General features: G+C 39.1%; 1 protein-coding gene across 2 annotated transcripts in view; it reads right to left on the bottom strand.

Annotated features, from left to right (window-relative positions):
- The window catches only part of dscamb (Down syndrome cell adhesion molecule b), a 157,508-nt gene that overhangs the window by 116,342 nt on the left and 13,958 nt on the right, over positions 1–27,208 (bottom strand). For both annotated transcript variants that reach the window (XM_055195610.2, XM_055195609.2), the window contains exons 2-3: positions 10,430–10,747; positions 9,508–9,654 (exon numbers count right to left, since the gene is read on the bottom strand). In XM_055195610.2, the coding sequence (XP_055051585.1) occupies positions 9,508–9,654; positions 10,430–10,747 (465 nt within the window). The remainder of the gene's footprint in view (positions 1–9,507; positions 9,655–10,429; positions 10,748–27,208) is intronic.

Genomic DNA, 27,208 nt, shown 5'->3' with positions numbered 1-27,208 from the left:
ACTCGGAAATTTGTAACAGTATCACGAATAAGAATAAAAAAATTACGCGACTATAGGTATGTAATTTCGCGCAACTGGGCTGCACAAATACTAAAATTTTAGGTACCTAACGGTACATTCACACGAGGCGTAAGCGGTGACGCTTCCCATTCACTTTTAATGGGTGACATCATGCGTTGCCAAACTGAATTGTGGATCCGTCTTGGGCCGCTTCATGGCCATTGCTCACGGCAGAAGTTAAAAATTTCTCAACTTTTCAAGCTGCAACGTGTGCATCAGCCAATCAGATCGCCTTGTGCAAATAACCTAGGCAGAGCCAGCCAATTATGTTTATGGAAGACCGGAGTATGTGTACCGGCCACTGTGATTGGCTGTTGGCCACGCTTCCGACAAGCCTTCCTTACGCCGCATGTGAATGTACCGTTACCGTTATTGTCTGTGTTATAAACATAAATCACGCCTTAAAAGATAACTTATTTGCTTAAAATGAACATTTTTTTCACAGGGTCTGGCTCATTTCTGGTATGAAACACCCACTTTTCAAACTGTCTAAACAGTTCCCAGATTTTACATTGTGTTTGCTTTGGTTTAAACAATGAGATATTGGTGTGGCGAGAATACACTGATTAGCCAGTTAGTATCTTAATGTGCTAATCCATGATGACACCTTAAAAGATGAACTTGCAGTGGTGTTGCAATTTTAAATGTAAACCTTCAATATTTACAGCAAAGCCCTATTAGAAACAGACCATTAAATAAGTAAAGCGCATATAGCTGTGATTTTCCCTCTAACTGTGCTGGGAGGGAAAGGGAATTGAGTTTAATGGTTTGAGAAATGTCAGTGAATGTCAGCCATAAGAGAGAGACACTTTCCCAGCAATAAGGCAAAATGTAATGAGAGAAGCCAGAGGCAAAGCACAGTGAAAAATGACACAGCGGCTGAAGTTTAGCACTAAAGCAACAAGCAGGTTATTGTAATTGTTGTTAAAGGAGCTCTAGGTTTCTGATCAAGCTATTCAAGTGGTCATTATAAAAAGGGGTTTTATATATAAAGCATAATGAAGATAAAAATTTATTGGTAACACTTTTCTATACAGTGTCTTTGTTATACATGTTACATGTCTTATAGTAATAAGAGTAAATTATGCAACTTACAACCAACCAACCAACCAACTGTAAAACCTACCCTAACCCTAACCTTACGTTACAGTACACTGTCAGATATCAAGATCTGTCATTGGGACAGTACCCCAAAAGGTACTAACATGTACCATTTAGGTACCTCTGAAGTACCAATATGTACAAATATGTGCAAATGTGTAGTTTCTAAAAGGGTACCGCCCCAGTGACATATTTTGTACCTTTATTTGGGATTGTACATGATGTCAATTAATATTACTCAGTACTTTTCTGTGTAATAACACTGTCATAGGGACACCTTGAAGTTTAACCAATTTGTTTCCTTGCGATATTGTACCTAGATGAATCATATACACCGCAGTTATATGTATTTTATAAGTAAACAGGCATACTTATGATTTTACATTTTAATTCTTTCAACTGTTTGTGGCATCCAATTTTCTGATGGCCTCCAAATCTAGATCAAATGGGTGAGCAAACAAACAAAAGGCCTGTGTATAGATCAGGTGACCAAAGCAAAATGGTCCTCAATATTCAGCAGCTAAATCACTGAAATGCACACAGTCTGCAAGGTGCATTAGGACCTGTCCTGTGCCTCGAACGTTCAAAGACGACACGGACACACACACATGATGCTTTCACCTGCATAGCCTTTCATCTCTTTATTAGAGCTGTCAATTGTTTATCAAAAGCAGGGAGGGGATGGATGCACGACCATGAATTTGAAAGCGCATGTAGAAACGTCCATATTAAAATGCATGACAGGTTAATAGTAAGTTAGAGTATCATTAGACCCCCCCGCCCTTCATTCACATTTAAAACAGGTCCTCGCTTCAAATGACTAGGGAGCAGTCTCTATTTTGAGAGGTAATTCATATTGTAATTATATTTTCAATCACAGTTCATTAATTAAGACAAGTCTCACTCTGTAATCATGCATTTCATCTTCACTGTGATTTGCAGGACAATCTGTAGCGGTAGGAAGAATTATAGGGTCGAAGGAGCTTGCACGTCCACTTCGAACACGGATTTGTGCTAAGTAGACAGAGATCGAACTGTCTGTGTCACTCGGATCTGATGTACAGTATTTTCCAGTATGTTTCATTCATGATTTGCAGTTCGTCAGACTGGAAAATATTACTAAATGTTGTTGATCCCAACATTGGTTGAGTTTGACAAAGAATACATATTTCTTATGGAACTAGCCTTCCAAAACAAATGTGTAGCTTGGATTTTATTGTATTGTATTGCTTATTATTTTTTAATGCAAACATTTGATGCTAGGCGTTAGTGTTGTAGTTCTCGAGACCAAAACCACATTTAAAGGTCTTGGTCTCGTCCTGGAATCGACCGCATTTTTACTCGGTCTCGTCTCGGTCTCAGACAAAGAGGACTCGGACTTTTATTTCAAGACGGATCAAGACCACAACTGATGGCACATTACAAATTAATTTTTTATCATTAATTTTATGCAGTTTATTCAGGTTTGGCATATGATGTTGGCATTGTTTAAGCATTGTTTGAGTTTCTCCCAATGAAAATGTTTCAAATGTTATTACTAAAAACACCTGCATTGTGTTAAGTGGATGGCAAGCCATGGAAAGACAGTTCACAATAAATGGTTAAGTTGATTTTAGTTCTTAAGTGTTTGTTCACTTTTATTTGCTTATAGACAATACGTCAACTAGAGCCGCCATCTTGAAACAGGAGAGCCCTGCATCAGCGTCATTGTAGGCAATGGTGTAACGGAAATAAAATCACCCTAAATCGTCATGCATGCGATTTTCTAAGTTTTCTTTTGGTTTGTTCCAACAGTCAGACATGTATTTAGCATGTAGTCCAGAAATTTTTTTTAGTTTTGATATTTAGAAAATCTACTTTTTCTAACTATAATGCATAGTGCTAGTAGGCCTAACATCCATACGCAGCACAAACGTCCAGCATCGTCCATGAATTCGTAGTACAGCAGGCGGAGATAGCAGCATTACCTAGCTACTTCCTATGACAAGACTCCTGTTTCAAGATGGTGGCGGTTTTGTTGCATGCTTAGAACCCCAAGGCGACATCTAGTGTATATATCTATGCATGTTAGGGCAGTGTTTCTCAACCCTGGTCCTCAAGGACCCCCTTCCAGAAAGTTTTAGATGTCTCCTTATTTAATACACCTGAACCAACTCATCAGCCTCCTTCCAGAATGTCTCCCTATCAAGCTTATAATTTAAATCAGGTGTGTTAATTAAGGAGACATCTAAAACATTCTGGAAGGGGGTCCTTGAGGACCAGGGTTGAGAAACACTGTGTTAGGGGACCACATTTATGTAGTTTATGTAATAAAAACATAAAAGTTTATTATGTAAGGTCTTTATACACCACTGAAAACATAATTATGTATATTATAACACATTTCTGTCAAAAGATTATTTCTTCAATTTACAAACATCACCTTTAAAGGGTCATGAAATTCTGCTGTTTTAGCTCCGGTCTACTTAAATGGGCTGTGAGAAGAACAGTGAGGAGTGGGCAGGGCACATGATATAATAGGCTATCTAGTTTAGTGTAACAAATATTAAGATATACTAAGAATAGCGGTATTACAGAAATAATTAAACTGAATATAATATTTCAATAAAACAAAGGTCAAAAACTGTTATAGTTGAAATAATAGCATGTTTGAAGATAAAGAAACGTCCTCAGGACATGATACTGCATGCTTGCCTAGACGCAAACTGCCTTCATGAGCAAGGTCAAAGTCCACCTGCCTCTCGAAGCTTTCCAGAACAAAATCATAGTTGATGGCAAACCAGATGCCCACAGACAAACTTGCATTCTAATTTGCCTGCTTACACTATGCTCTAAAAGTGTGTACAGTTTTTGTTATGGAAAAGTATAGACATTTGAGTGCATTAAAGGAGATGCTAAATCTAATTTCGACAACTACTTAGTACTGTAGTGTAGTAGTGTCTAGCCCTGACAGCATCACGGGGAAAATCATCCAACATATTTATACTTTTTCACCACAGAAACACTTGGAACCCATGGACGCCTCTCTCGACAACTTTGTGTTCTTACAGTATGTAGGGTCAAGGCACACTCACATTTTACTTAAAGGGACACTTCACCCATTTACATTAAGCTTTGTTTAGTTAGAACCCCAGTCATGTTTTTGAATGGTCGTGCATCATTTTCTCAGTTGCCGCTGAGACAGGAGAAATACAGATTTCAGTGTTTCACTTCCTTCTTTCAATGATGTAAAAATCATCATTTTGCATCATTGAAAGAAGGAAGTGCCATATCTTTGTTGAGGAAGTGAGACTACAAACACCCATTTTCTCTGTCACATAGGCACCAAATTCGAAATGTATGTTACATTTTGACTACAAATATGACACACTTTCAATAAAGATGAATGTTTCTACGGGTGAAATGCTCCTTTAAGTGTGATATATGTAAGGGATAATGTAGAGGCAGCTGGTAGTTATTGGGAAATAGGCCCCGACAGTGTGATCGGGACCCGACCCGAAGCGGAGGGTCTTGTATCACACTGAAGGGGCTTATTTACCTGATAACTACCGGCTGACTCTAGATTATCCTCCTTATTACACGGCTACTTGCCACATAAGAAAAAAAATGGACATGAATATGAATTTGAAACATTTTATTGGTTTATTTGTTTTAAATTAACATTTTTATCCTTCCGTGAAACTTTGCACAGATGCATAAAATGATCATAATACCTTAAGATCCTCTGCTTCAAACTTGTCTGTCTCCATTTTTTTCTCTTTTAGCCAGTCTTTGAGAAGTTTTAATGCCCATTCTGTAATTTTTTGTGTGTTGGCTTCATAGCTGTTATGCTCTAATTGGTTCAGTCTCAGTAAGCTCTCTGTGTCTTGTCGTTGTTCGTTCTTCTATCCGCTGTTTAAATGTTTTGTTTTTTCCGTACATGTTAAAATGAATTTCAAACTTTTTCCATTCTTAATTGTGGTTGTCCAGTGTTTGTCACAAGATGGCGCCAAACAGTAATCTTTGTTGGCGCGGAGGGATTTAAAACATACAAGTAGTACCGGCAATGCGTTATTACTTTGGAATAGGCGTTTCTTTATATTAACGTTTCTTGGTCACAAAGTGTAGTTTTAAGATTAGTTCAGTCGAGAATATATATGTATTATATTTAAATCTACAGTCAATTACTAAAGATAGCGCCTGTTTAAACGTTTGCTTAGTGAGATTCAGTACGTATGAGAACCAAAGCATGAGCGGACGTCAGTGTTCACTCGCCCCGCTGACCACCACCCTCTCTGGGCTACATCTCTAATAGGGATTCCCTGGCTCTCATGTTGGCCCTGTCTGTGTTTGATGGTCAAAAATGAGATCAAATCAGCAGTATTTGGTGTCATGATGAAACTATTACTTGTTTTCTTATTCATATTTAGTGTCTTTTGTGTTGTTATTGTTTTGGCGCGAGGTAAAAGTTAATAAAACTATACTTATATAATGTTACTATTGCTTTCCCATTTACTCTTAACGCGATACGAGCACTCGGTTATTATTAGACTTCGTTGTTGTCAGTACTATATAAAACGTTTTTTTATAAGTGTCAGAGAGATGTTTTTACATGCTGCTTATAAATATATCAGTGGCAATATCTCATAACATGTTTTAATAGTCACGTCACGATAAAATAAATGATCAATGTCCACATTTAAAAGCTGCGGTGCTTACCTGCAGTTCCACGGTGTTTTCGCATTCTGATAAAAGATATAGCTCCAGAAAAAATGAGTGTTTACATTCCTCTTTCCAAGTGTTAATCGTTCACGCGATGTGACAAGACATTACTCCCATTAAGTTTAACGTAACATCCAAGAGCGCTGATCTTTGACGGAATAGTCGCTTCCGATTGGGATTCACAGACAGATTTACAAGCTAGTGAACTAATGAGACACACGGAGAGTGTTTAAAAACAGCGCGTCTGTGTGTGTCCGTGTGTGTCCGTGTGTGCGTGCAGTTTTTCCATTCAGAGATGAGCCTGTTTAAAGGACCTCTATTCACTAGGTGGCTCACCCACTGGCCTCAAAATGTCCCCACAAGGTCACAAAAATACTGGTATTCCTATCTTTGTGGGGACAATAGGTCCCCACAACGTGATAATTGCCAGGTACACACACACACACACACACACACACACACACACACACACACACTAGTCTGTTATGAATAATTAAGCAAAACGTCTTCTCATTGGATAAAATTTTCTTCCATGATGTACAAGACAACCATTCCTGTTAACATCATGACCCTTTAAAGTAAAAATAATTATAAAATCATAAATGTATCTTTATTTGACCCCTAAACCAAAAACAGAAAGCAATGAAGTACCCCGAACATCAAAAAATTACGCTAAACGTGAAACCCTGTGCGTTGAAAAGGGGAACCACTAGCCTCTTCATAGTGATGTGGAAAGCGATTCACAATGCTTTGATTTTTAATGTACTTGGAGTGAGAATGTGTGTTAGGATTACTGTAAATCAAGATTCAGAATTCTGAGAAATATCAATTATAATTTTTATTGTGCATAATGTTTTAATTAAGCTATAACCAGTGATGGGCACGCGTTACTGCCCATCACTGGTTATAGTAAATTCCTCTTACCTACTGTAAGAGAATAGTTTAAGGGTGTTGCATACAGTATAATCCCTTAAATGGTTATCTTAGGTAAGGGTAATCGTTAAATGTTTCACCACAGCGACCCAGGTTTGTTGTTATAAAATACTATTGTTGCCATGGAGATGCAACAGAAAAAACTTAAGTGTTTTTTTGCAACACCCTTAAGTTTAAGGGAAACATAAGGGTGAACTTAAGGGAAAATTACACTTAAGGTGCTTTATGCCAGTGGTTCTCAAACTTTTTCAGCGTGCGGCCCCCCTTGTATATGGTGCATTCCTTCGCGGCCCCCCCAAATTTTTTTATTTTATTTTATAACAAATTTGTTCTAAAACGTAACATTTAATAAGACAAAACATATTAAAGTATACAAAGTAGTGCTGTTGGTTAGTAGCCTTATTTTTTTTTAGGTTTAATAACACAGAATTCATGATAAATTAATGTGTTTTATGAAATATCATAAAACTGGGGCCCCCCTGGCACCATCTCGCGGCCCCCAGTTTGAGAACCACTGCTTTATTGCTTTATACTGTAGCCTTTTTAGGTCATGCATCATGTTTTTGAAAAGTAACTTAGTAAAGTAACTAGTAAAGTAACTAATTACTTTTAAAAATAAGTAATCAGTAAAGTAACGGGGTACTTTCTTGGAGAAGTAATCAGTAATCAGTAACTGATTACTATTTCCAAGTAACTTGACCAACACTGGCTATAACATTGCAAAATTATTCAGTTATTTCATTGCATTACTTTTATATACATAAAATGCTGTCATTTCCTCCACGTAATTACTTACAGTATAATGTAAGATGTGGTGGAATTCTGATCCTGTTGGGATTCTCAGTGTAGGATAATGAAAAAACTAGCGAGTGTTAAAAGGGCTATAAGTGCTCATAATTGAATAACACCCAATTACATATTTGCACCACAAATTCAGGGAAATGACACAAAAATGCTGCTAGGAAAGGAAAGATGACTCAAAAGACTTGCACAATTGGTGCTGATGCACAATGTACTGAACTGCAGTGTACCTGTGGTAGAACGGTGTGTCCCAGTAAAAACTAAAAGTAAAATAAATATGCCATAATATTTGACTATATTTGTATATTGTATAAATATTGTTTGATCTATTTAGGACTGCAATATACAACCCATTTTATCTCTCTGATTAAAACATGCACAACATTCATCTGTATTTTTTCTTGTTTCCCAGTAAAGGAATTTCAAAATATTCCCAAAACAAAAATAGCAATATTAAATATAATTTTAATATATAGTTTTTTGGTTTAGTAGGCTTGGCAAATATTTTTTCTTGTATTAGGCAAACCTCATTAATTGTGTTTTTTTATCCTTAAAAAACAATTTGCCAGTGGTGTTAGAAAGGTAAACCAAATGTTTATACTTTAACTCATGAAATCTTAATAATTTTACAGGAAAAATACAATGTTTGGAACAGACTAGAATATGGGTATGCATTAATTAAAAATGTATTACTTGTAAAGACAAGTTTTGGGCAGAAACATATATTATTTTTATATTATTGTTTATTGACTTTCAAGTCAAATGATTAAGTAAGGAATTATTGACGACGGGCCGTTGAATTATAAGAAAATAATGCACACCCAAGGTGGTAATGCGGCACGACACGAAGCGGAGGGCCGTTAACACAAAAACAACCTTACTAAAGTGCTCGCGAAAAATTTGAAACCTGTTTTATTTGTTTTCGTCAAATTGACCGAAACGAGTAGTATCTCGCAAAATCTTGTTGATTAAAAAAAACAAAGTAATAAAAATCATGCAGCAGCATCGAAATCTCATTGTAAATTTCCTAACGCCCACAAAGGCTCTCTGCAAGAGTAAACAAGTCTTCTGTTCATGCCAGAGAGCTTTTGAGGTCCTTCATCATTAAATATTTAGCAAGGGATGAGCGTTAGATAGGTCTAATGCCTCTGACATTTCGCACATGGTTTGATATTGGCATGTGCCGTGACCACATCAGACAAACCGGTAATTCATTTTCATCAATTGCAGATCCATTCATAAAGACGACATGAGCACAGGTATGATGAATATCATGCATAGTACTCTATATTTCATCAACTACATTTACCAATTACGACTGGACTGTTACCATGGAAATGTCGTCAGCTGGTAATAACTGGTGATGTACATTGATTGCTGAGAGAATGGATTTTTCAAAGCTCAATAAAGGCATTGGAACAAGATGTTGCCGTCTGTCATGGTCAGATTCTTTGCTGATGCGAGGTGTATCTAAGAGCTCTAAAACCTGTGAATTTATTCGTTGATCTTTACACTTAACAGCTTTTTGAACACAATCTAGACATACACTTCAGTTTGAAGCAATCTAGACAGAGGATCAGGGAGATGATAGATAGAACAAAACATTATAAAGCACTCAACCATTTTAATAAAGCCAAGGTTGATCAATGTTAACATACGACTATATGTGCCAGTGCTGGGAGAAGGTGCTCCAAGTTCAATGTTAAAAAGTGAAAAGCATTTAGCTGCATGGGTTCAAGGTCAGTTTGTTAAATATGACACATATGACAAAGATGACCATTGCTGAGGCTTCCGGAGAGTCTTTCTCTGGATACACACAACATTTTCCATTCCAAAACACCACCACATCCAAATATTTTTTTGGAAACTACCAAAAAGCAACAGCATCTAAGAGACCAGTGTGAGCCCTACCTGAGACAAGTGAGACTGTGTCTTTTTCCCACGATACAACACTGACGTACTCCTCTACTGAGGCCGGGATAATGCACTTGAAGACGGCCGTATTCCCTCGCATGACTCTCTGATCAGCCACACGTACTGTGTACGGCTCCCGGAATACTGCAGTGTAAGGAAAACTTGGTCAGGTTACATTTTTTCTTTTACATTCACAGCCCTGTTTATAAAACGTTTCATGACAATAAGTACAGCTCAAAATTTAAATTATGAAATATTTTAAAACATATTTTATAAAAATATTTTATTTAAAGAAAGTAAAAAATACTTTATTGTACAGTAAAAGGCCAATAAAATTCTGTTATTTACTGGTTGATGCAGGTGCCTTTAAAACAGCAGAAAACTGACACATTGTGCACATTGTTCCAGAAAAAAACTGACCTAAATTCCAACATTGTCTTTTCTTCACATGACCGACCTGAGCGAAAATTCATTAATATTTCAGAGTTTTTCATCTGTCTATCATAGAGCTGTCACAGCAACATATTTCTAACCACACTTTCACAAACTGTATCGTACGTTTTTAAAACCCTTTAATAGTACATAGCCATCAACATTAAACATCAATAAAGATTTCTTTGTGTGGTTAACAGAAGTCCTCCTTATTTACTTAAAATAATCCATTACATTAAAGCTGCAAAATTACCTTACATTTTTTTAAAGTATTTGATGGCATTAAAAAATGACCAGCGGTTCTCACATGTGTTTTGTCTTTGCACAAAACAATGATATGATTTCAAAACACTTGGAACATGCAATATGGACAGAAATATATTCATTATGGCATTATATGTCATAACTTAAGGGTAAAGGCAAAGGACATTTTAATTTTCTGTTAAACTCTCCCTTTAAGTCACATGTTCTGTATGAAATGACTGACCGGCTTTAATGTGTAGGTCTTGACTCCTGATCTTTCCTGAAGGGTTTTCAGCTGTGCAGTAGTATGTATTGTCATTGATTAGGTTACTAAAGCTGGACGGCAGGAAGCCGAAGATCTGCAGCGTGCCATTGGGGTGCACATGGCGGATGCCCGGGACATCGTAGATCTCCTCCCCAGCGGCGAGGTACCAGCGCAGCGTGGCGGGGGGCACGGCCGCGGCAGGACACGGCACCAGTGCCCCTGTGGTGCTGGAGAACACTACCTCTTGCAAAGATGCATTGACAAAATATAAGCTGGAACGTAGATCTTCACCGAAAACTGTAGGGGAAGATAAAACCCAAGTTAGTGAGCATGCTAATATAGACAAGTAGTTATTACAGTTTTTTTCAATTGCTAAAAGACAGTGAGCACAACTGGAGCTACATGTGCAAAACTCTAACTACAGTCTGCACTACCAAAAGTCACCTGAACTAAACTGTACATATCACCTGCAAAACTCACTTCAAGCAACACAACTCTAAACACATGACTCAAAACAGCTCAGTGCAGCCAAACACTAAACACAATCCTCACTGAGATAACACACACTGTCACTCACAACACACTGAGAGGAAAAACACTAACATCAAACACCAATACACAAAATACTAACTTTTTATCTTTACAGTTTCAACAATTTCAGTGACTTCATACAAAGTAATGTTTTCTTCTAATAATTATTTATTGATTGATTGATTTATCACATGATTTTTTTCGAACATCATAATTCTTTAAGGTAAATGAAAATTAGCAGTTTGCTTCAATAGTTTGTGGAATTACAGTAATGAGAAAAAAAGGTAGAAACTAAAAGTACATACTGTAATTCAAACAAATAAATGAGGGGCTAATCGTGCCTCTCTCTAGCATCAGGACACTACCTGCCACCCTTCTCCCTCCACAAACCCGTCTTCTTTGTTTCATTTCGAAAATTAGTCTTTCTGAGCTCTACCTATCATATTTATATAAAAAGTAATATTTTATATATATATATATATATATGAAATATATATATGACATTGGACATATATATATGACATTGGAATTTATATTTATACGAAATTACAGTTAGCAGTGTTTGAAAGGCACAAGGCTGAAATCAATTCTGTTTTGAATGTGTGGTTGACAGTTTTGACAGCAGTGTGTTAGCATTTGAACAAAGTGCTCTAAATTCACAGTGTTGTGCAGGTTGTGGTTAAAGTCATGGGATAAGTGTGTAGAGTTTTGAAAACTGTGTTCATGGGATATTGCAGCAGAATTAGTATGTGTGTATTAGCAGTTGAAAGTCTTCAACTGTAGCAACATACTGTAAGCAGATCATCATCAAGTCATTTAAAGTTATTTAAATCTGAGTTCTGGATCAGTTTGGTGAATTAGATCCACCACTTTGTTGAAAATATCTAACACAAAATAACAATTTGTTCATGAATCAGAGACTGATACTTTTCTCAAAGAGAAATGGTGAATATGAAAATATCTGGTGAATAATGGCTTAAATTTAAGTCTGTGATTTTATAACGCTTTTATGATGCAGATCTTGACAGCTCTAGTACTCATTCACTTTTATTATATAGCAAAAATGGCCATGATATTGAAAAAAAATCCCCTGTTCTTTGAAAAAGGCAGTTCTCAAGGTTTGGAAAAACATGAGTTTGAATAATGAATTACTATTCCTTTAAAGGATGTGTGTACAGTTTCTTTATGGTAAAATACCAATGCTGGGTTAAAAATGACCCAATGTTGGGTTAAAATGACCCAGCTTTTTGACATTTTTTAAATATTTTGAAATGTTAGAACAACCCAGCATTGGGTCAGTTTTAACCCAGCGGTGTGTTCTGTCCAATATTTACCTAGAGTGGCTCAAAAATAACGCAATAATTTTTTGAGTGAAAGAAATCCTGTCTGACCTTCAATTAACTTATGTCTGATGATCTTCTCATCTCTATCCGAGGTACAATCGTTGTTTGGCAGTAAATGGCTCACCAGTGACAGCTGGCAGCGTTTTCCCTCGGGACGAAACATTTTAGCACTTCATAAATTTCTAACAAGGTTTCAAATCGCAGCAGTTTCAACCTTTTCTGAGGTTCAGTGGCTTTCACTTACAAAGCAGAAGGTGCTCACAGAGAAAGCAACATATTCGTAAACACACGCGCGCCCACGCGTTCAGATATGTCAGTAGCATCTGCGCTTGATAAACAAAGACAAATAAACAAACAAACAAAACCCACGAACAACCGCTCCTAATGGTTATAATCTTTACTGTGGCAATCTGAGACATATGGTATCATTCATCAAGTGGCACACTGAAGCAACCATCTGTTAAAATATCTTGTTTTGCCAGCGAGAGGCTTGGCGAAGCATTCGCTCTGATATTAAAGAGCGTGCACACGTTCTGCCGTTTATGCAATAAGAATTTTCTCTCGCGCTCTGTTGTAAAGCAAAAGCAATCATTCTCAGTTTGCATTCCAAGAGGAATGACGGTGTCTTTCTGCTAACTAACACTTGATTCGACACATTCAACATTAATCACTTGGCACTTGATGAATTCATGGGGGTATGTTGGTTTAAAGGCAAACGGTCTGTAAGTGTGGCCTCCGGCACTGGAATTAGGACCTGCTGATCTGTAAGATCAATTTAAATTCCACAAAAAAATAATACATCAGGATTCTTACTAACCCCCCTTTTTTTTAAATCAGGCAAACCCTTTATTAGATCAGTGATGAGGACAGAAATTAAGGTTTTAAAGGAAAATAAAATAAGAACAAATCAAGAAATTGTGAGCATATGAAAATAGAAAAGAACAAAGTTACAAATGAAGTATAACAGTAGCATTTAGGAACAGAAATATAGTCAAATGAATAACAACACTTCTTCATTCTTCTTCATTCTATAAATGTAATATAATTAATATTTTTAAAACCACAGAAGTTTTTGTTCTGTTGTTTAAATAATGACAAACATAAGCAGATTTTTTTAGGGTACTGCCACTTAAATGAGAATACTTGCCAAGATCGTGGTATTTCGAAATAATTTTGCATGTATGTGTCATGTCAAGTAAATAGAGATTCTGTTTGCATGCTTTTTATGAGTGTTTGAAACTTATGAATGTGTGTCCATTTGAGTATGTTTGAGTGTCTGTGCACACAGAAAACAACTCACTTTAACATCTTCTTGTGCTCAAATTGTTTAAAATGTCTTGAATGTTAACATTTGCAAGGTTAAGAAACACATGCAAATGATAAACTTTCTATATACTATAAATAGTTATTTATTTCTGAATGATGTGTATTTGAGTGATTATTAGGGGTCAAGCCCCGAAGGGGCGAAGACCCCTATTGTATTTGTTAGTTTTCTTATTATTATTAGTTATTCTTCTTCTTCTTCCGCCATTGCGGTCTATGGCAGCCCATAGAACCGTACGTAGGAAAGTTATGAAATTTGGCACACTGATAAAGGACAGTCCAATGTGTCCCCATAGCAAATTTGGAGTCTCTATGTCTAACCTGCTAGCGCCACCAACAGTCCAAATTTGCACTTAAGTTTTTGCTTATAACTTCTGACCCGTACGTCCTAGAAATTAAATTCTTGTTTCCTCTGATTCCTTGGCTCAAGACGATTCGACTGGACCCTATGAATTTCCGCCATTTTGAATTATTCGTAAAACCTACTTTTGCGAACTCGTCCTAGAGCTTTTGCCCGATTTCCACGAAAATCGGTATGTATCATCTAGAGACACTCATGGCAAAAAGTTATCAAAAGAATTTCGATACATCAATCCGTTCTCGTAAACCGCCTTAACGAATTTTATGTAGAGCGCAAAAAAACTGATTTTAGGCTGTATTTTCGTCAAACTTACGCCTATTGACATGACACTTGGTACTTGTGATGCCAGTCAGGAACTAAGGGTGCATGCAGAGTTTCGTCGCAGCGCCACCTAGTGGTCAGACTTATGCTTTACACGCCTATAACTTTGGCTCCGATCGACGTTTTTTCACGGGACTTGTTTCTTTGGAGTTCTGAATAGTTGCCGAGTCCAACGATACCAAACATGCCAGAATTCGCTTTACGGTTAACCCTGCACAGTAAAATAGCGCTTAAAAAACACGCGTGAATATCTCCGCGAGCGTTTTTCCGATCGATTAGAAAACACCATAGGAAGAAACTAACCTTACCTTCTGAACAAAAAGTTCTATTGGCGTTATATTAAAATTTTCATCAGAAATGGCCGAAAATTGCATAAAACGAAAAATTACATTCAAATTTTGTGTTTTTTACACATAAATGGTTGTAACTTCGTAACGAAAATATATTTTTTCACCAGATTTGACACGCTGATGCATGAGCACATTCTGAGGCTACACAAAAAAAATTGTATGCTTTCACCACTAGATGGCCTCATAATTGAACAAAACCTTTGATAACAAGCCAGCCCTATGGTCATACAACTGTTTCTTAACTAAACTAAAGTGTATAGACATAAAACTAGCTAGATGTAACACAATCATGACCTGATGTTGCATGCAGAATTTTGTCATTGCGCCACCTACTGGTTTTGAGATAGAATATTGTATTTTTGCCTAAAAACTACTGCAACAACACATCTAAAACCATGAGTCATCATGGATTATTCTTTTCATGGCTTTGACCATAATCACTGGTGGTTGCCAATTCACTCCCTAGCAACCATTGAGAATACCTTATCAACCGTTTTTGCAAGAGCTATATCTCTGCATCAGAACATCGTAGAGACACGGGGATGGTCTCTTTTGACTAATTAAACTTTCTTGTAACATGATGTGACCCATGTTTTGCCACTGCAAACACCACTCACATGTCCTTCAGTGCTCTAATGTTCCCTGATTGTCAATAACAGAAGGACGATTGCAGTAGACAAGAACTTAGATTAATTTTGTTGATAACTTTTTTTTTCATCTGAAATCAAGAGATTTTCCTAGGTTCTTTAAACTGCTCATCCGAATTCAACTTTACTTTCTTCTGTGCCCTTTTTGGCTTGACCCCGGCATTGCTGCTTGCAGCTATATTTATTAATGAAATTATTATCATTTATGCGTAATTTCTTCTGCTTTTCCACAAACATATTTTGTGTCTGACTGGGTGGGCCAGCCGTCAATCTAAATGTGGGCCAATGCCACCCTGGCCCTTATGAAGCCTCGCCACTGTACTATATACGCACTGTAAATAATGTATATTGAGTTGATGCCCAAAAACTCATTTGTTTCAGATATTAATTTGTTTTATGAGACAACGCAACACATATCCAGGGTGTACTGTACCCTACTTGTGCCCCAAAATCCTGGGATAGGTTTCAGGATAAGAGGAATCGGGGAATGGATCGATAGATTAATGAAGATAACGCAAGCGTTTGAGCTTCTTGGACTGAAATCGTAGCCCTTTTCAAGGTTTGCCAGTTTTTTTTTTTCTTGATAAACACATCAAAATGCAATCTAACAAAAAGCCAAATCATATTCTTCTTGAAAATGCTAGATATGAACTTTAACAAAACAATAGCACTTTAATCTCAACAATCCAGAGGATAGATCCTAATTGTTTTATTTTTTAGGAGACGGACTGTAAGGACGAAAAAGTGACAGTGTTCAATAATGTATTGTGTACATTCATTATTTACTAAGCTTTTTCACTCTCTTCGGGTAAAGCTTCGAAAGAAAAACCACACTCTATTCAATATTAAACTCTCTCTCTCTCTCTCTCTCTCTCTCTCTCTCTCCCTCTCTCTCTCTCTCTGAAGATCCAAATGTCAAAGCCATCTGGTCTTTCTTTACTTTGGACTTGGAAAAGGTTGTGATTGGGATAGCAGTTGACTCTAATGCACCAGCCTTGCGTTGCCTGTAGGCCTTTAATACTGTGTCACCTGAGGCGTGGATTTCACCTGACAGCTGACAAGAGCAACTAACACCAAGCCAAGGTGACTTTAGTGGGGCTTTTGAAAAGAGAAACGCACACATATGCTGCTAGCATGAAAAACTTCACATAATTAGTTGTGCACACGTGTGCACATCCGCAAGGCAGTTGAGACAAAAATATTAAGTGCGTCCCATTCGACCGTAAGCGGGCTCCAAATAGGACTTCACAGGGTATTCCACCATCTTAAGGTTTCCAGTCCAAACGTAGCAAACATGTTCGGCTCAAAGGCCACTGCGAACGGCATGGAGAATAGGCAAACATTAAAGAGGACTCATTCACAAGACGTTTTATTTAATTAATAAATATTTGGTGTCCCCAGAGTACATATGTGAAGTTCTAGCTTAAAATACAATATAGATCATTTATTGTAAAATTGCCACTTTGTGGGTGCGAGCAAATATGTGCAGTTTTTGGTTGTGTCTCTTTAAATGCAAATGAGCTGATCTCTGCACTTAATAGCAGTGCTGTGGTTGGATAGTGCAAATTAAGGGGTGTATTTATTATAAGAGTGTTGGTTAAAAGTGTTTGCTCCTCCCCCAGATTTCTTACGTTTTTGCAAATTTGTCACACTTTAATGTTTCAGATCACCAAACAAATTTAAATATTAGTCAAAGATAACACAAATGAACACAACATCCAGTTTTAAAATGAAGGTTTTAATTATTAAGGGAAAATCTGGTTGGGTCACCCTAAGCAGCATCCACTGCAATCAAACATTTGCGATAACTTGCAATGAGTCTGGTACAGCGCGGTGGAGGATTTTTGATCCACTCATCTTGGCAGAACTGTTGTATCAGCCACATTGGAGGGTTTTCGAGCATGAACCACCTTTTTAAGGTCATGCCACAGCATCTTAATAAGATTGAGGTCAGAACATTGACTAGGCCAATCCAAACTCTTCATTTTATTTTTCTTCAGCCATTCAGAGGTGGACTTGCTGGTGTGTTTTGGATCATTGTCCTGTTGCAGAACCCAAGTTCGCTTTAGCTTGAGGTCACGAACAGATGACCGGACATTCTCCTTCAGGATTTTTTGGTAGATGGCAAAATTCATGTTTCCATTTATCAAAGCAAGTTTTCCAGGTCCTGAAGCAGCAAAACAGCCCCAGACCATCACACTACTTTTATGCCAGATATAATAGGACACAACCCTTTCAAAAAGCTCAACTTTTGTCTTGTCAGTCCACAGAGTATTTTCCCCAAAGTGTTGGGGATCATCAAGATGTTTTCTGGCCAAACTGAGACGAGCCTTTATGTTCTTTTTGATCAGCAGGCGTTTTCATCTTGGAACTCTGCCAGGCAGTGACTCTTTCTAATGGTGAAGTCATGAACACGTCCTTAACTCTTTCCCCGCCAGCATTTTTCATGATTTTCACAAAAGTTTAATGCCTTCCAGAAAATTCTCCTTTTAAAGCTCACGTAACACATGCTGTTTCTGCATTTCTGATGTTAATCAGTATTTCCAACATAAGACAGAAGTCTTACTTACCGCGTGCAACTCGTCATTGTCACGGTAGGAAATCCACTGTTTCCTCCGTGTCATGTTTTGTGTTTGTGTTTGTACTCACGTAGTCTCCATGTGCTCGTTTGATTAAGTGTTGTCACCTGTGTGTTGATTGTCTCGCTCCAGCTGATCCTCATCTCCACTCAGCTACAAATACTCACTCATCTCTCTCCCTGTTGTCAGATCCTCATTCATGTTCCTGCCACACAGTTTGGATTATCGTCTCCCGTGTTCGTGTGTTTGGATTAGTGTTTCATGTTGTCGTCTTCGTGTGAGTGTTCCGGTCCGTTCCTGGTTTCATCCATTGGCCATCATCACACTCACCACCGACTTCACCATCCAGCACTTCTCACGCCACCGTAGACCTTTGATCACAATTGCCAACATTCTGGACTCAGTCATTATTTCAGTTATTCATTGTATTTACCATCATCTTTAATAAACCATTTCTGATTGCCTGCACTTGCTTCCTCCTCTCTATCGAGTCGTTACAGAAGGATCTGACCAACATGGAAGCAGCAGGCGATCGCTCCCCATCTCATCTGGAGGAGTTTTTACAGAGAGCCGTAGGTCGTATGGATCGCCAGGACAAGGCGATAGATGAGATGGGTTGAGCTTTCCAAGCAATGGTGACGAAGGTTTCCGAGCTCGCCCTCCAGGCTCAACAACCACATCAACCGCCACCCGCTGCGCCTCCCACGCTACCCACACCGCCGATCGTCACCGGGGGTATTTCCCAGTCAGAACCACGCCTCCCTATTCCGGAGAAGTATGCGGGTGAGCCAAAATTTTGTCGATCATTTCTGTCTCATTGTTCTCTGCACTTCGCCCTTCAGCCCCGCACGTTCACCACCGAGGAGATGAAGGTGGCGTTCGTACTCTCTCTGCTCACGGGGAAGGCTGCCCTCTGGGGGACGGCGGTGTGGGAGAACCAAGACAGCTGCTGTGCTTCGTTCCACGCCCTTTCGGAGGAGATTTCTGGGGTTCGCCAATTTTTATCGGCTTTCATTTGCAATTTCAGCCAACTAGCCGTGCCTCTGACCGCTTTGACCTCCCCTAGTTTGACGTTCAGGTGGTCAGACGCAGCTGAGGCTGCGTTTGCCAAACTGAAAAGCTGCTTTGTTTCAGCTCCCATTCTTGTCACCCCTGATCGCTCACGTCAATTCGTAGTGGAGGTCGACGCGTCAGAGGTGGGGGTAGGAGCAGTGTTATCCCAGCGCGCATCCTCAGACGGAAAGGTGCATCCTTGCGCGTGTTATTCTCACCGTTTATCTCCTGCGGAAGTTAATTATGACATTGGCAATCGAGAGTTGTTGGCCGTCAAACTGGCACTGGAAGAATGGCGTCACTGGCTTGAAGGGTCGGGTGTACCTTTCATTGTATGGACGGACCATAAGAATCTCGAATACATTAGAACCGCCAAAAGACTTAACTCCAGGCAGGCTCGGTGGGCATTGTTTTTCGGTCGTTTCGATTTTACACTTTTTTACCGGCCGGGTTCCAAAAACATCAAACCCAATGCTTTATCCCATCTTTTTGAGCGTTCAGATCGTACTGCTACTCCCGAGCCCATTTTACCAGAGACCATCATTATCTCCGCGCTCAGATGGGAGGTCGAATCGAAGGTTTTGACTGCCTTAGAAGGGGTAACGCCCCCGGCTCGTTGCCCACCGAACCGTTTGTTTGTGCCGGAAGGGTTACGGTCAGACGTTCTCCAGTGGGGTCATTGTTCCAGTGTTGCTTGTCACCCAGGGGTTAGTAGAACTAGATTACTAGTCAAGCAACGATTTTGGTGGCCTGGTATGGCTCGTGATGTCCACGACTTTGTCTTGGCTTGCTCGGTTTGTGCTATTGGTAAGACTTCCAATCGACCTCCAGATGGGTTACTCTTACCGCTGTCTGTCCCTTCGAGACCCTGGTCCCACATTTCGCTAGATTTCATTACCGCCCTCGCACCCTCGAAGGGTAATACGATGATTTTAATCGTAGTGGACCGGTTCTCGAAATCGACTCATTTCATTCCCTTGCCCAAATTGCCATCAGCCAAGGAAACAGCGGTAGCTGTCATTGACCACGTCTTCCGTATACATGGCCTTCCGACAGACGTGGTTTCTGACAGGGGTCCCCAATTTGTGTCCAAATTTTGGCGAGAGTTTTGTAAATTGTTAGGAGTGACTGTTAGTCTTTCGTCCGGGTTCCATCCCCAGAGCAATGGTCAAACCGAGCGAGCCAATCAGGATGTCGAAAGGGTGTTGCGATGCTTGGCTTTCAACAATCCTTCGTCCTGGTGTCAACAACTCTTAATTGTGGAGTACGCACACAATTCCCTGCCAGTGTCATCTACGGGCATGTCTCCATTTAAGTGTAGTTTAGGGTACCAACCACCTAATTTTGTCAGTACTGAATCCGAGGTGTCGGTTCCCTCCGCACACGCACTAGTCGCAGAGCTCTGCTCCAGGCAAGGTCGCGCACCAAGGCTAAGGCCGATCGCCACCAGTCGAAGCCTCCCCGTTACGTCGTCGGTCAAAGAGTGTGGCTTTCAACACAGAATATTCCGATGCCTTCCGTTTCGAATAAGCTTGCTCCCAAATTTATTGGCCTGTTTTCTGTTACCAAAATCATTAATCCGGTAACAGTGCGTCTTAGCCTTCCACCAGCGTACAGGAGGGTTCATCCCGTGTTCCATGTGTACAAAATTAAACCGGTGATTTTTTCCCGTCTTAATCCGCCTGCTCCGGTTCCCCCCCGCCTCGTATCGTTAATGGGGAGACCACGTATTCGGTTAACCGTATTCTGGACTCTAGACGGAGGGGACGTGGATTTCAGTACTTGGTGGATTGGGAAGGTTACGGTCTGGAGGAGAGAAGGTGGGTTCCTGCTCGGGACATACTGGATCACCACCTTATTGATGATTACAATCTACAGGTAAAGTCGGCTGGGAACGTCAGGTGACGTCCTAGGGGAGGGGGTACCATCACGGTAGGAAATCCACTGCTTCCTCCGTGTCATGTTTTGTGTTTGTGTTTGCACTCACGTAGTCTCCATGTGCTCGTTTGATTAAGTGTTGTCACCTGTGTGTTGATTGTCTCGCTCCAGATGATCCTCATCCCCACTCAGCTACAAATACTCACTCATCTCTCTCCCTGTTGTCAGATCCTCATTCATGTTCCTGCCACACAGTTTGGATTATCGTCTCCCGTGTTCGTGTGTTTGGATTAGTGTTTCGTGTTGTCGTCTTTGTGTGAGTGTTCCGGTCCGTTCCTGGTTTCATCCATTGGCCATCATCACACTAACCACTGACTTCACCATCCAGCACTTCTCACGCCACCATAGACCTTCGATCACCATTGCCAACATTCTGGACTCAGTCATTATTTTAGTTTATCATTGTATTTACCATCATCTTCAATAAACCTTTTCTGATTGCCTGCACTTGCTTCCTCCTCTCTATCGAGTCATTACAGTCATGACCCGTTTGGGAAAATCCACTGCATCAAACACACTCGCAAAACTCGCTGCTACCCCGGATAAAAACCGCACAGCAACATCCAAAGATCTGCAGGCCACATTTACTTCAGTTAACTCTTTCCCCGCCATTGACGAGTTTTTTGTGACCTCTTGGATGAGTCTTCGCTGCACTCTTGGGGTAATTTTGGTCAGCCGGCCACTGCTGGGAGGGTTCTCCACTGTTCCATGTTTTCGTCATTTTTGGATAATGGCTCTCACTGTGGTTTGCTGGAGTACCAAAGCTTTAGAAATGGCTTTATAACCTTTTCCAGACTGAAGACTGATTTCTTTTTCACTTGTTTCTGAATTTCTTTGGATCTCAACCTGATGGGTAGCTTTTGAGATTCTTTTGCTCTACTTCAATTTGTCAGGCAAGTCCTATTTGCAAGTCCAAATGATTTCTTGATTGCGAACAGGTGAGGCCTGGGTGTGGCTAGAGAACCGGTACTCAGGTGTGATAAACCACAGTTAAGTTATGTTTTTGGGGGGCAAGCACTTTTTCACAAAGGGCCATGTGTGTTTGGATTTGTTTTCTCTTCATAATAGAAACCTTCATTTAAAAACTGCATGTTGTGTTTCATTGATTAGTATTTACATTTGTTTGATGATCTAAAACATTAAAGTGTGACAAACATGCAAAAAAATTGGGAAGGGGGCCAACACTTTTTCAACACTTTTTGCAACTAGTTAAAAGTCAAAATTGGTCCCTATAGATGGGTTGCACGGCGACGTCATTAACTGGTTGCGCGCGCAACCGAGAGGCAGAAAGAAGAGACATGCATTGTGTTGTAGGCTAGTAGCGGTGTCTGTAAGTCAAAATGCCAAGTTGTTGTTGGAAAATAGTACCAACAGAGTCAGTGCTGGGTGCCTGATGTTAACATACCAGAAGATGCGACTATTACGTTACTAGCCTAACATTATAATTCATCCATGTATCACAGTAACATTGCAAAAATAAAGACAGAAAAACAGATCCAACTAAAATCAATTTTTATTTATATACAAACAATAAAGAACGTTTCAATAATTAAGGTTGTTGCAGTGGCGGATCAGCTCACCAAGCGGGCTTTCTGCCTCCTGGATGCGCGCGCACCCTGTAGCCTAATGTTTGTAAACCGGCAACCCGTCTATACTAAAGTGTTACCGTATATTTGCATTGTGACATTACTTTTTTATTACAATGAAGTGAATATTCCCTGTAAATGTGCTTTACAATAATAAAAACATGTTACTTAAGTGTATTTTGCAACAGTAAGCTTGTAATAATGCTTCATATTTTGAGCTTGTTGCGTATGTTTTCGCGGTTCATTTGAATTGTATGTTTCAAACAGAGATGGCAATAGAGAGGCAAACATTTGTGTCAGAGTCCTGCACGGGTCCATTTTTGGAGACCCGCTTCCGCCCGTACCCGTAAAGTTCAGCACCAGATCCGACCCGTCACCCGTGATAATATCAAAATTAAATCCGCACCCGCCTGGACCCGTTAATATTTGGCCTGTTACCCGACCCGTACCAGCATAAATCACACATGCTAAAATCATTCCAATTAAAATGCTTTATTTTTTATCTCGTACCTCTCTCAACATCACAACAGCGTCATGAATAGGCTAATGAAACAGGCTAAAGTGGGCTTTGTTTTGCGCCATTTAAGTAGCCTACCATCGGCACAAATGGAACCTGATAACTATACACAAATAGACCTATTAATAAAAAAGACCAAGAAAAAAACAACCTACCTACACAACCCCTGCTGTGCTCCTAAGTCTCGTCTCGAAATGCTTTCTAAGAAGACGTTCAGCTTTCGGCTATCAACAGCAAAACTTTATGCAACTCCTGCAATGCTCGCTCCAACCAGAGTCGTACAATAATAGAGTTACGAAACGCTTTGATCTCGCCGCTGCGCGGTCATGTCATTCATGTAACGTTCTACAGTTCCAAACCAAGCTGGCTGTCAATCTGTTTGCATAGGTTTTCAGCTATTTTAGGTAAATATTAGCTTGTAATGTGAATTGATCACTATACTTACTATGTTTATAACATTTTTTACTAGGGAGTGATGGAAATACAGTAAATCAGTTAATAAAGATAAACAGTTAATGGTGACCCAAAGATAACTGTGGTTATCTATACCAACTACAGCAACACAGTTTATCTTTTTTTTTGTAGCAAAAATATGGCTATATAAATGGCTATCAATCTGCGTAAAACATAATTCCTACACTTTTACTATATTAAAATCCCAAAAAAGATCGCCAACGCGGTTATTTGTAACAGTGAAGCATAACAGAAACACACTAAATTCATATTTAATTGTATTTATAGTACGCATTAAATGTTAATATAATTATACATGATTTTCGAGGATACATCACTCGTATTACTCATAACTCTATTACTCTATTATTATACGACTCTGGCTCCAACTAGCCGTGTGTCTCAATTCGTTCCCTAGCTCCCGAGGTCGTGAATCAGTATATCGTGTACACAGGTTCGGGCACTGGTAAGGACCCTAGCTCACTTCACTTTGGGACACTGTTCACTTATTTTTCTCCTCCCCCTCCCTTCTGTGCTTTCATAAACATGCCCAACCCCCACCCCCAAATCCTTCTTGTTGTTTATTGGCTGGAACACTTTGTTTTGTTTCGTGGTGCTAGGTTTGGCCACTGTGTTTATATTGCAGTTTGTGGGGGCTGGGCTGTCTACAGAGATCGCGTTTTTTTACAGTTTGATCAGCGGACAGGCAGAAAGCAGATAGTGAGGAGATGTTTGCTGTATGTAACAAAAAATGTTTTATGGTCTAAAACGCGTGAATTTGCTTAGAGCACTTTTAATTATAGTTACGCCGTTATAACGGGGGAAACAGTAATTTGTTTGATTACTCGTTACTAGGAACAATTCCCGCACACTATCTGCTTGCTGAAAAAAAATTTTTTAATGAAAGTTGCGTTGCAATGTTTGATCAACTGATCTTCATCAGGCAACAGTTGCCTGATGAAGATCAGTTGATCGAAACATTGCAATGCAACTTTCATAAAAAAAAAAAATTCAGCAAGTAGATAGTGTGCGGGAATTGTTCCTTGTATATTTTGAGACTTTTAGTCGTCTTATCCTATGCACCTATCTATTGACTTCAGGTGTGCGACGCTAATTTGTTTGATTACTCGTTACTAAAAAAAATAACGCCGTTATTACCATCACTGCAAATAACTGTGTATATATTTTATTGACATGGTTCACTAGTGCGCCTGCTTAGTCAGTCTTAATAATTAATGGTAAACGAATTTGGCTTGCTGTCCTCAAAGGGAGCTTTGAACCTGACCTCTGAACCTTTAAAGAGAGCGAACCTAAGGCTAGGGCTCGAACCAAAAGTTCATCCCCCTTGCAATGGAACAGCACAGAGGAAGAAAGAGAGAAGTGAAGGAGGAGATGGGGAGGAGGGATGCCATAAAAAGGCCTCTGGGCAGGGAGGCATGGAGGCTGTCTTATATACGCTCTTAGGGATTATTGACAGGCCTAAATGTTTAGGCTCCTCCAGAACCTACATTTAAAACTTTAATAGTTGTCATATAGTACATCACTAATCCGAAAAAATCTACTCTGATGTTAAAAAACAATTATACAAATAAATTCTCATGAATTTTTACTCATGAATCTAAGCTATTTATTTATCATTGCCTATTTTGACAAACAAAATCACAAAAATGTAAACACTTTGATTTTGTCTCCTCACATTTTTATTTTGCTGACCTAATGTAAAATATCACACAGATAAGCGCAGCTTGCAGTTCTGTAGAAAATAAATCACCATGCATCCTAAATATAGAGGTAAACGTTATTAGAAAACACACAAGTCCGGTCAAATGTTTTTGTTATGTTAATGGCTTTGATTTTAATTGCTTATGTCACTTAATCAGTAAGGGTCAGTTATTACCATAGACCCTTTTACAGCTCACGTGATCAAATAGCCTGCGCGCGCATTTAGGCAACAGAAGTGGTGTTATTCCCCATTGGTTGTAAGGTGTTTGCAAGTTTATTAAAATGGTTTCCCAGCATCAAAATGTCTGGTTGTTGCGTTTGGTTGCACTAATAAAATATACGTATATATGCATCTGGCAACTTTATTTTTGGCCATCTGCTAACGTCTTCTATCCACTCCGCTATAGTACACGGATCTGGTAGCTGTGTTGAAAAAGTCAACTTTTTAAAAATAACTTTCTCTGTCTGTGTTGCTTCACTGCTGATTCTTCTTTTGTTGCCTGCTAAATGTGCACGCATACACTGCCACGTCATCATTGTGTACAAACAGTAAAAGAGTCTATACATTATGTCGTTAAGTTACCAGCCAACTAGAGTAACTTACTTTATTAACTCATCAAAGCCAATTTTATTTGCATTTGGGGGTTACCGACTTCATTTTGGACCCTGTATATAAATATGGTATTGGGATTACAAAAACATCATACTGAATAGATCCTTTTACTGTTTGTACACAATGATGACGTGGCAACGTATTGTGGCCACGGAAATATGGTAAGAATCAGCAGTGAAGCAACACAGACAGAGAAAGTTATTTTAAAAAGTTGACTTTATCAACTTTTACAACACAGCTACCAGATCCATGTACTATAGTGGAGTGGATAGAAGACGTTAGCAGATGGCCAAATATAAAGTGGCCAGATACATATATACGTGTATTAGTATATTATATTAGTGCAACCTTACACAACAACCAGACATTTTGATGTTGGGAAACCGTTTTAATAAACTTTCTGAGTTGCTAACACGTTAAAGCCGCCTTTCCACTGCACACGACTTACGGAAACGACAGTCGGAGTTCTCCCCCTAGTGGCAGTCGTAATGAAGTTTCAGTTTAATCGTATATGGGAGAGAAGCTCATTCCAGCATAAGAGGCTTCATTCTAATATGTTTACCATGGTGGAATAAATAAATGTATGCAAATGAATGAAACAATAAACAGCTATTTATATATGACAAAGATTGCCAATATTTTTTGGAGAAAAGATTAAAATAATAACATACACAAATTCAATTAATAATGTATTTATTATCAGTAATCAAAAATGTTTTTTTAAGGATTCAAGTGTAACTAATAAAGTTAAACCAAAAGGATTAATCATTTTCACCTCACACACAGTTTGTGATTGGAATACAATGAAAAACATAACTTCCGGTCGGCGTATCGCATGCGGTTTTGTCGCACAAGTTCCAATTTTTTAACGGATCCAACCGTCTAAACGGATCCGATATTTACACATCCGCAGATGGTCGGCACTTCACGCATCCGCTTTGCGACTCTCCATAGGAAATGAATGACTTACGGCTTATCGGCCGTCGTTTGTCGTGTGCAGTGGAAAGGCGGCTTTAAACCAATGGAGAATAACACCACTTCTGATGCCAAAATGCGCACGCAGGCCATTTGATCACGTGGGCTGTAAAAGGGTCTATAATAACAAAGAAAAATGTTGGCCTTGTATGTGAAAACCCATTTAAAGAACATTGTATGAAAATATAACCTTGATATCTTTAATATTGACTGAGTATGGTCATGTCAAAGATTGAAATCAAACTTAAATGCTCCTAATCTCTTCATTAGATGACCTGGAAGGGTCACAAATAACCATGTATTTAATTATAAAACACATTACGCAGAGGAATGCTCACTTTCGAATGTGCAGTCAATCACACACGACAGCATTTATCATGTTCAACAGTTTAATCGTCCATCACAGACAGCATTCAGGAGCACTGATGCATTTGATCTGAGCAAAG

This window comes from Misgurnus anguillicaudatus, chromosome 24, assembly GCF_027580225.2.
Source record: "Misgurnus anguillicaudatus chromosome 24, ASM2758022v2, whole genome shotgun sequence".
Classification (NCBI taxonomy): domain Eukaryota; kingdom Metazoa; phylum Chordata; class Actinopteri; order Cypriniformes; family Cobitidae; genus Misgurnus; species Misgurnus anguillicaudatus.
Note: the sequence above shows the minus strand (reverse complement) of the source record. Positions and strands in the feature narration are given on the sequence as shown.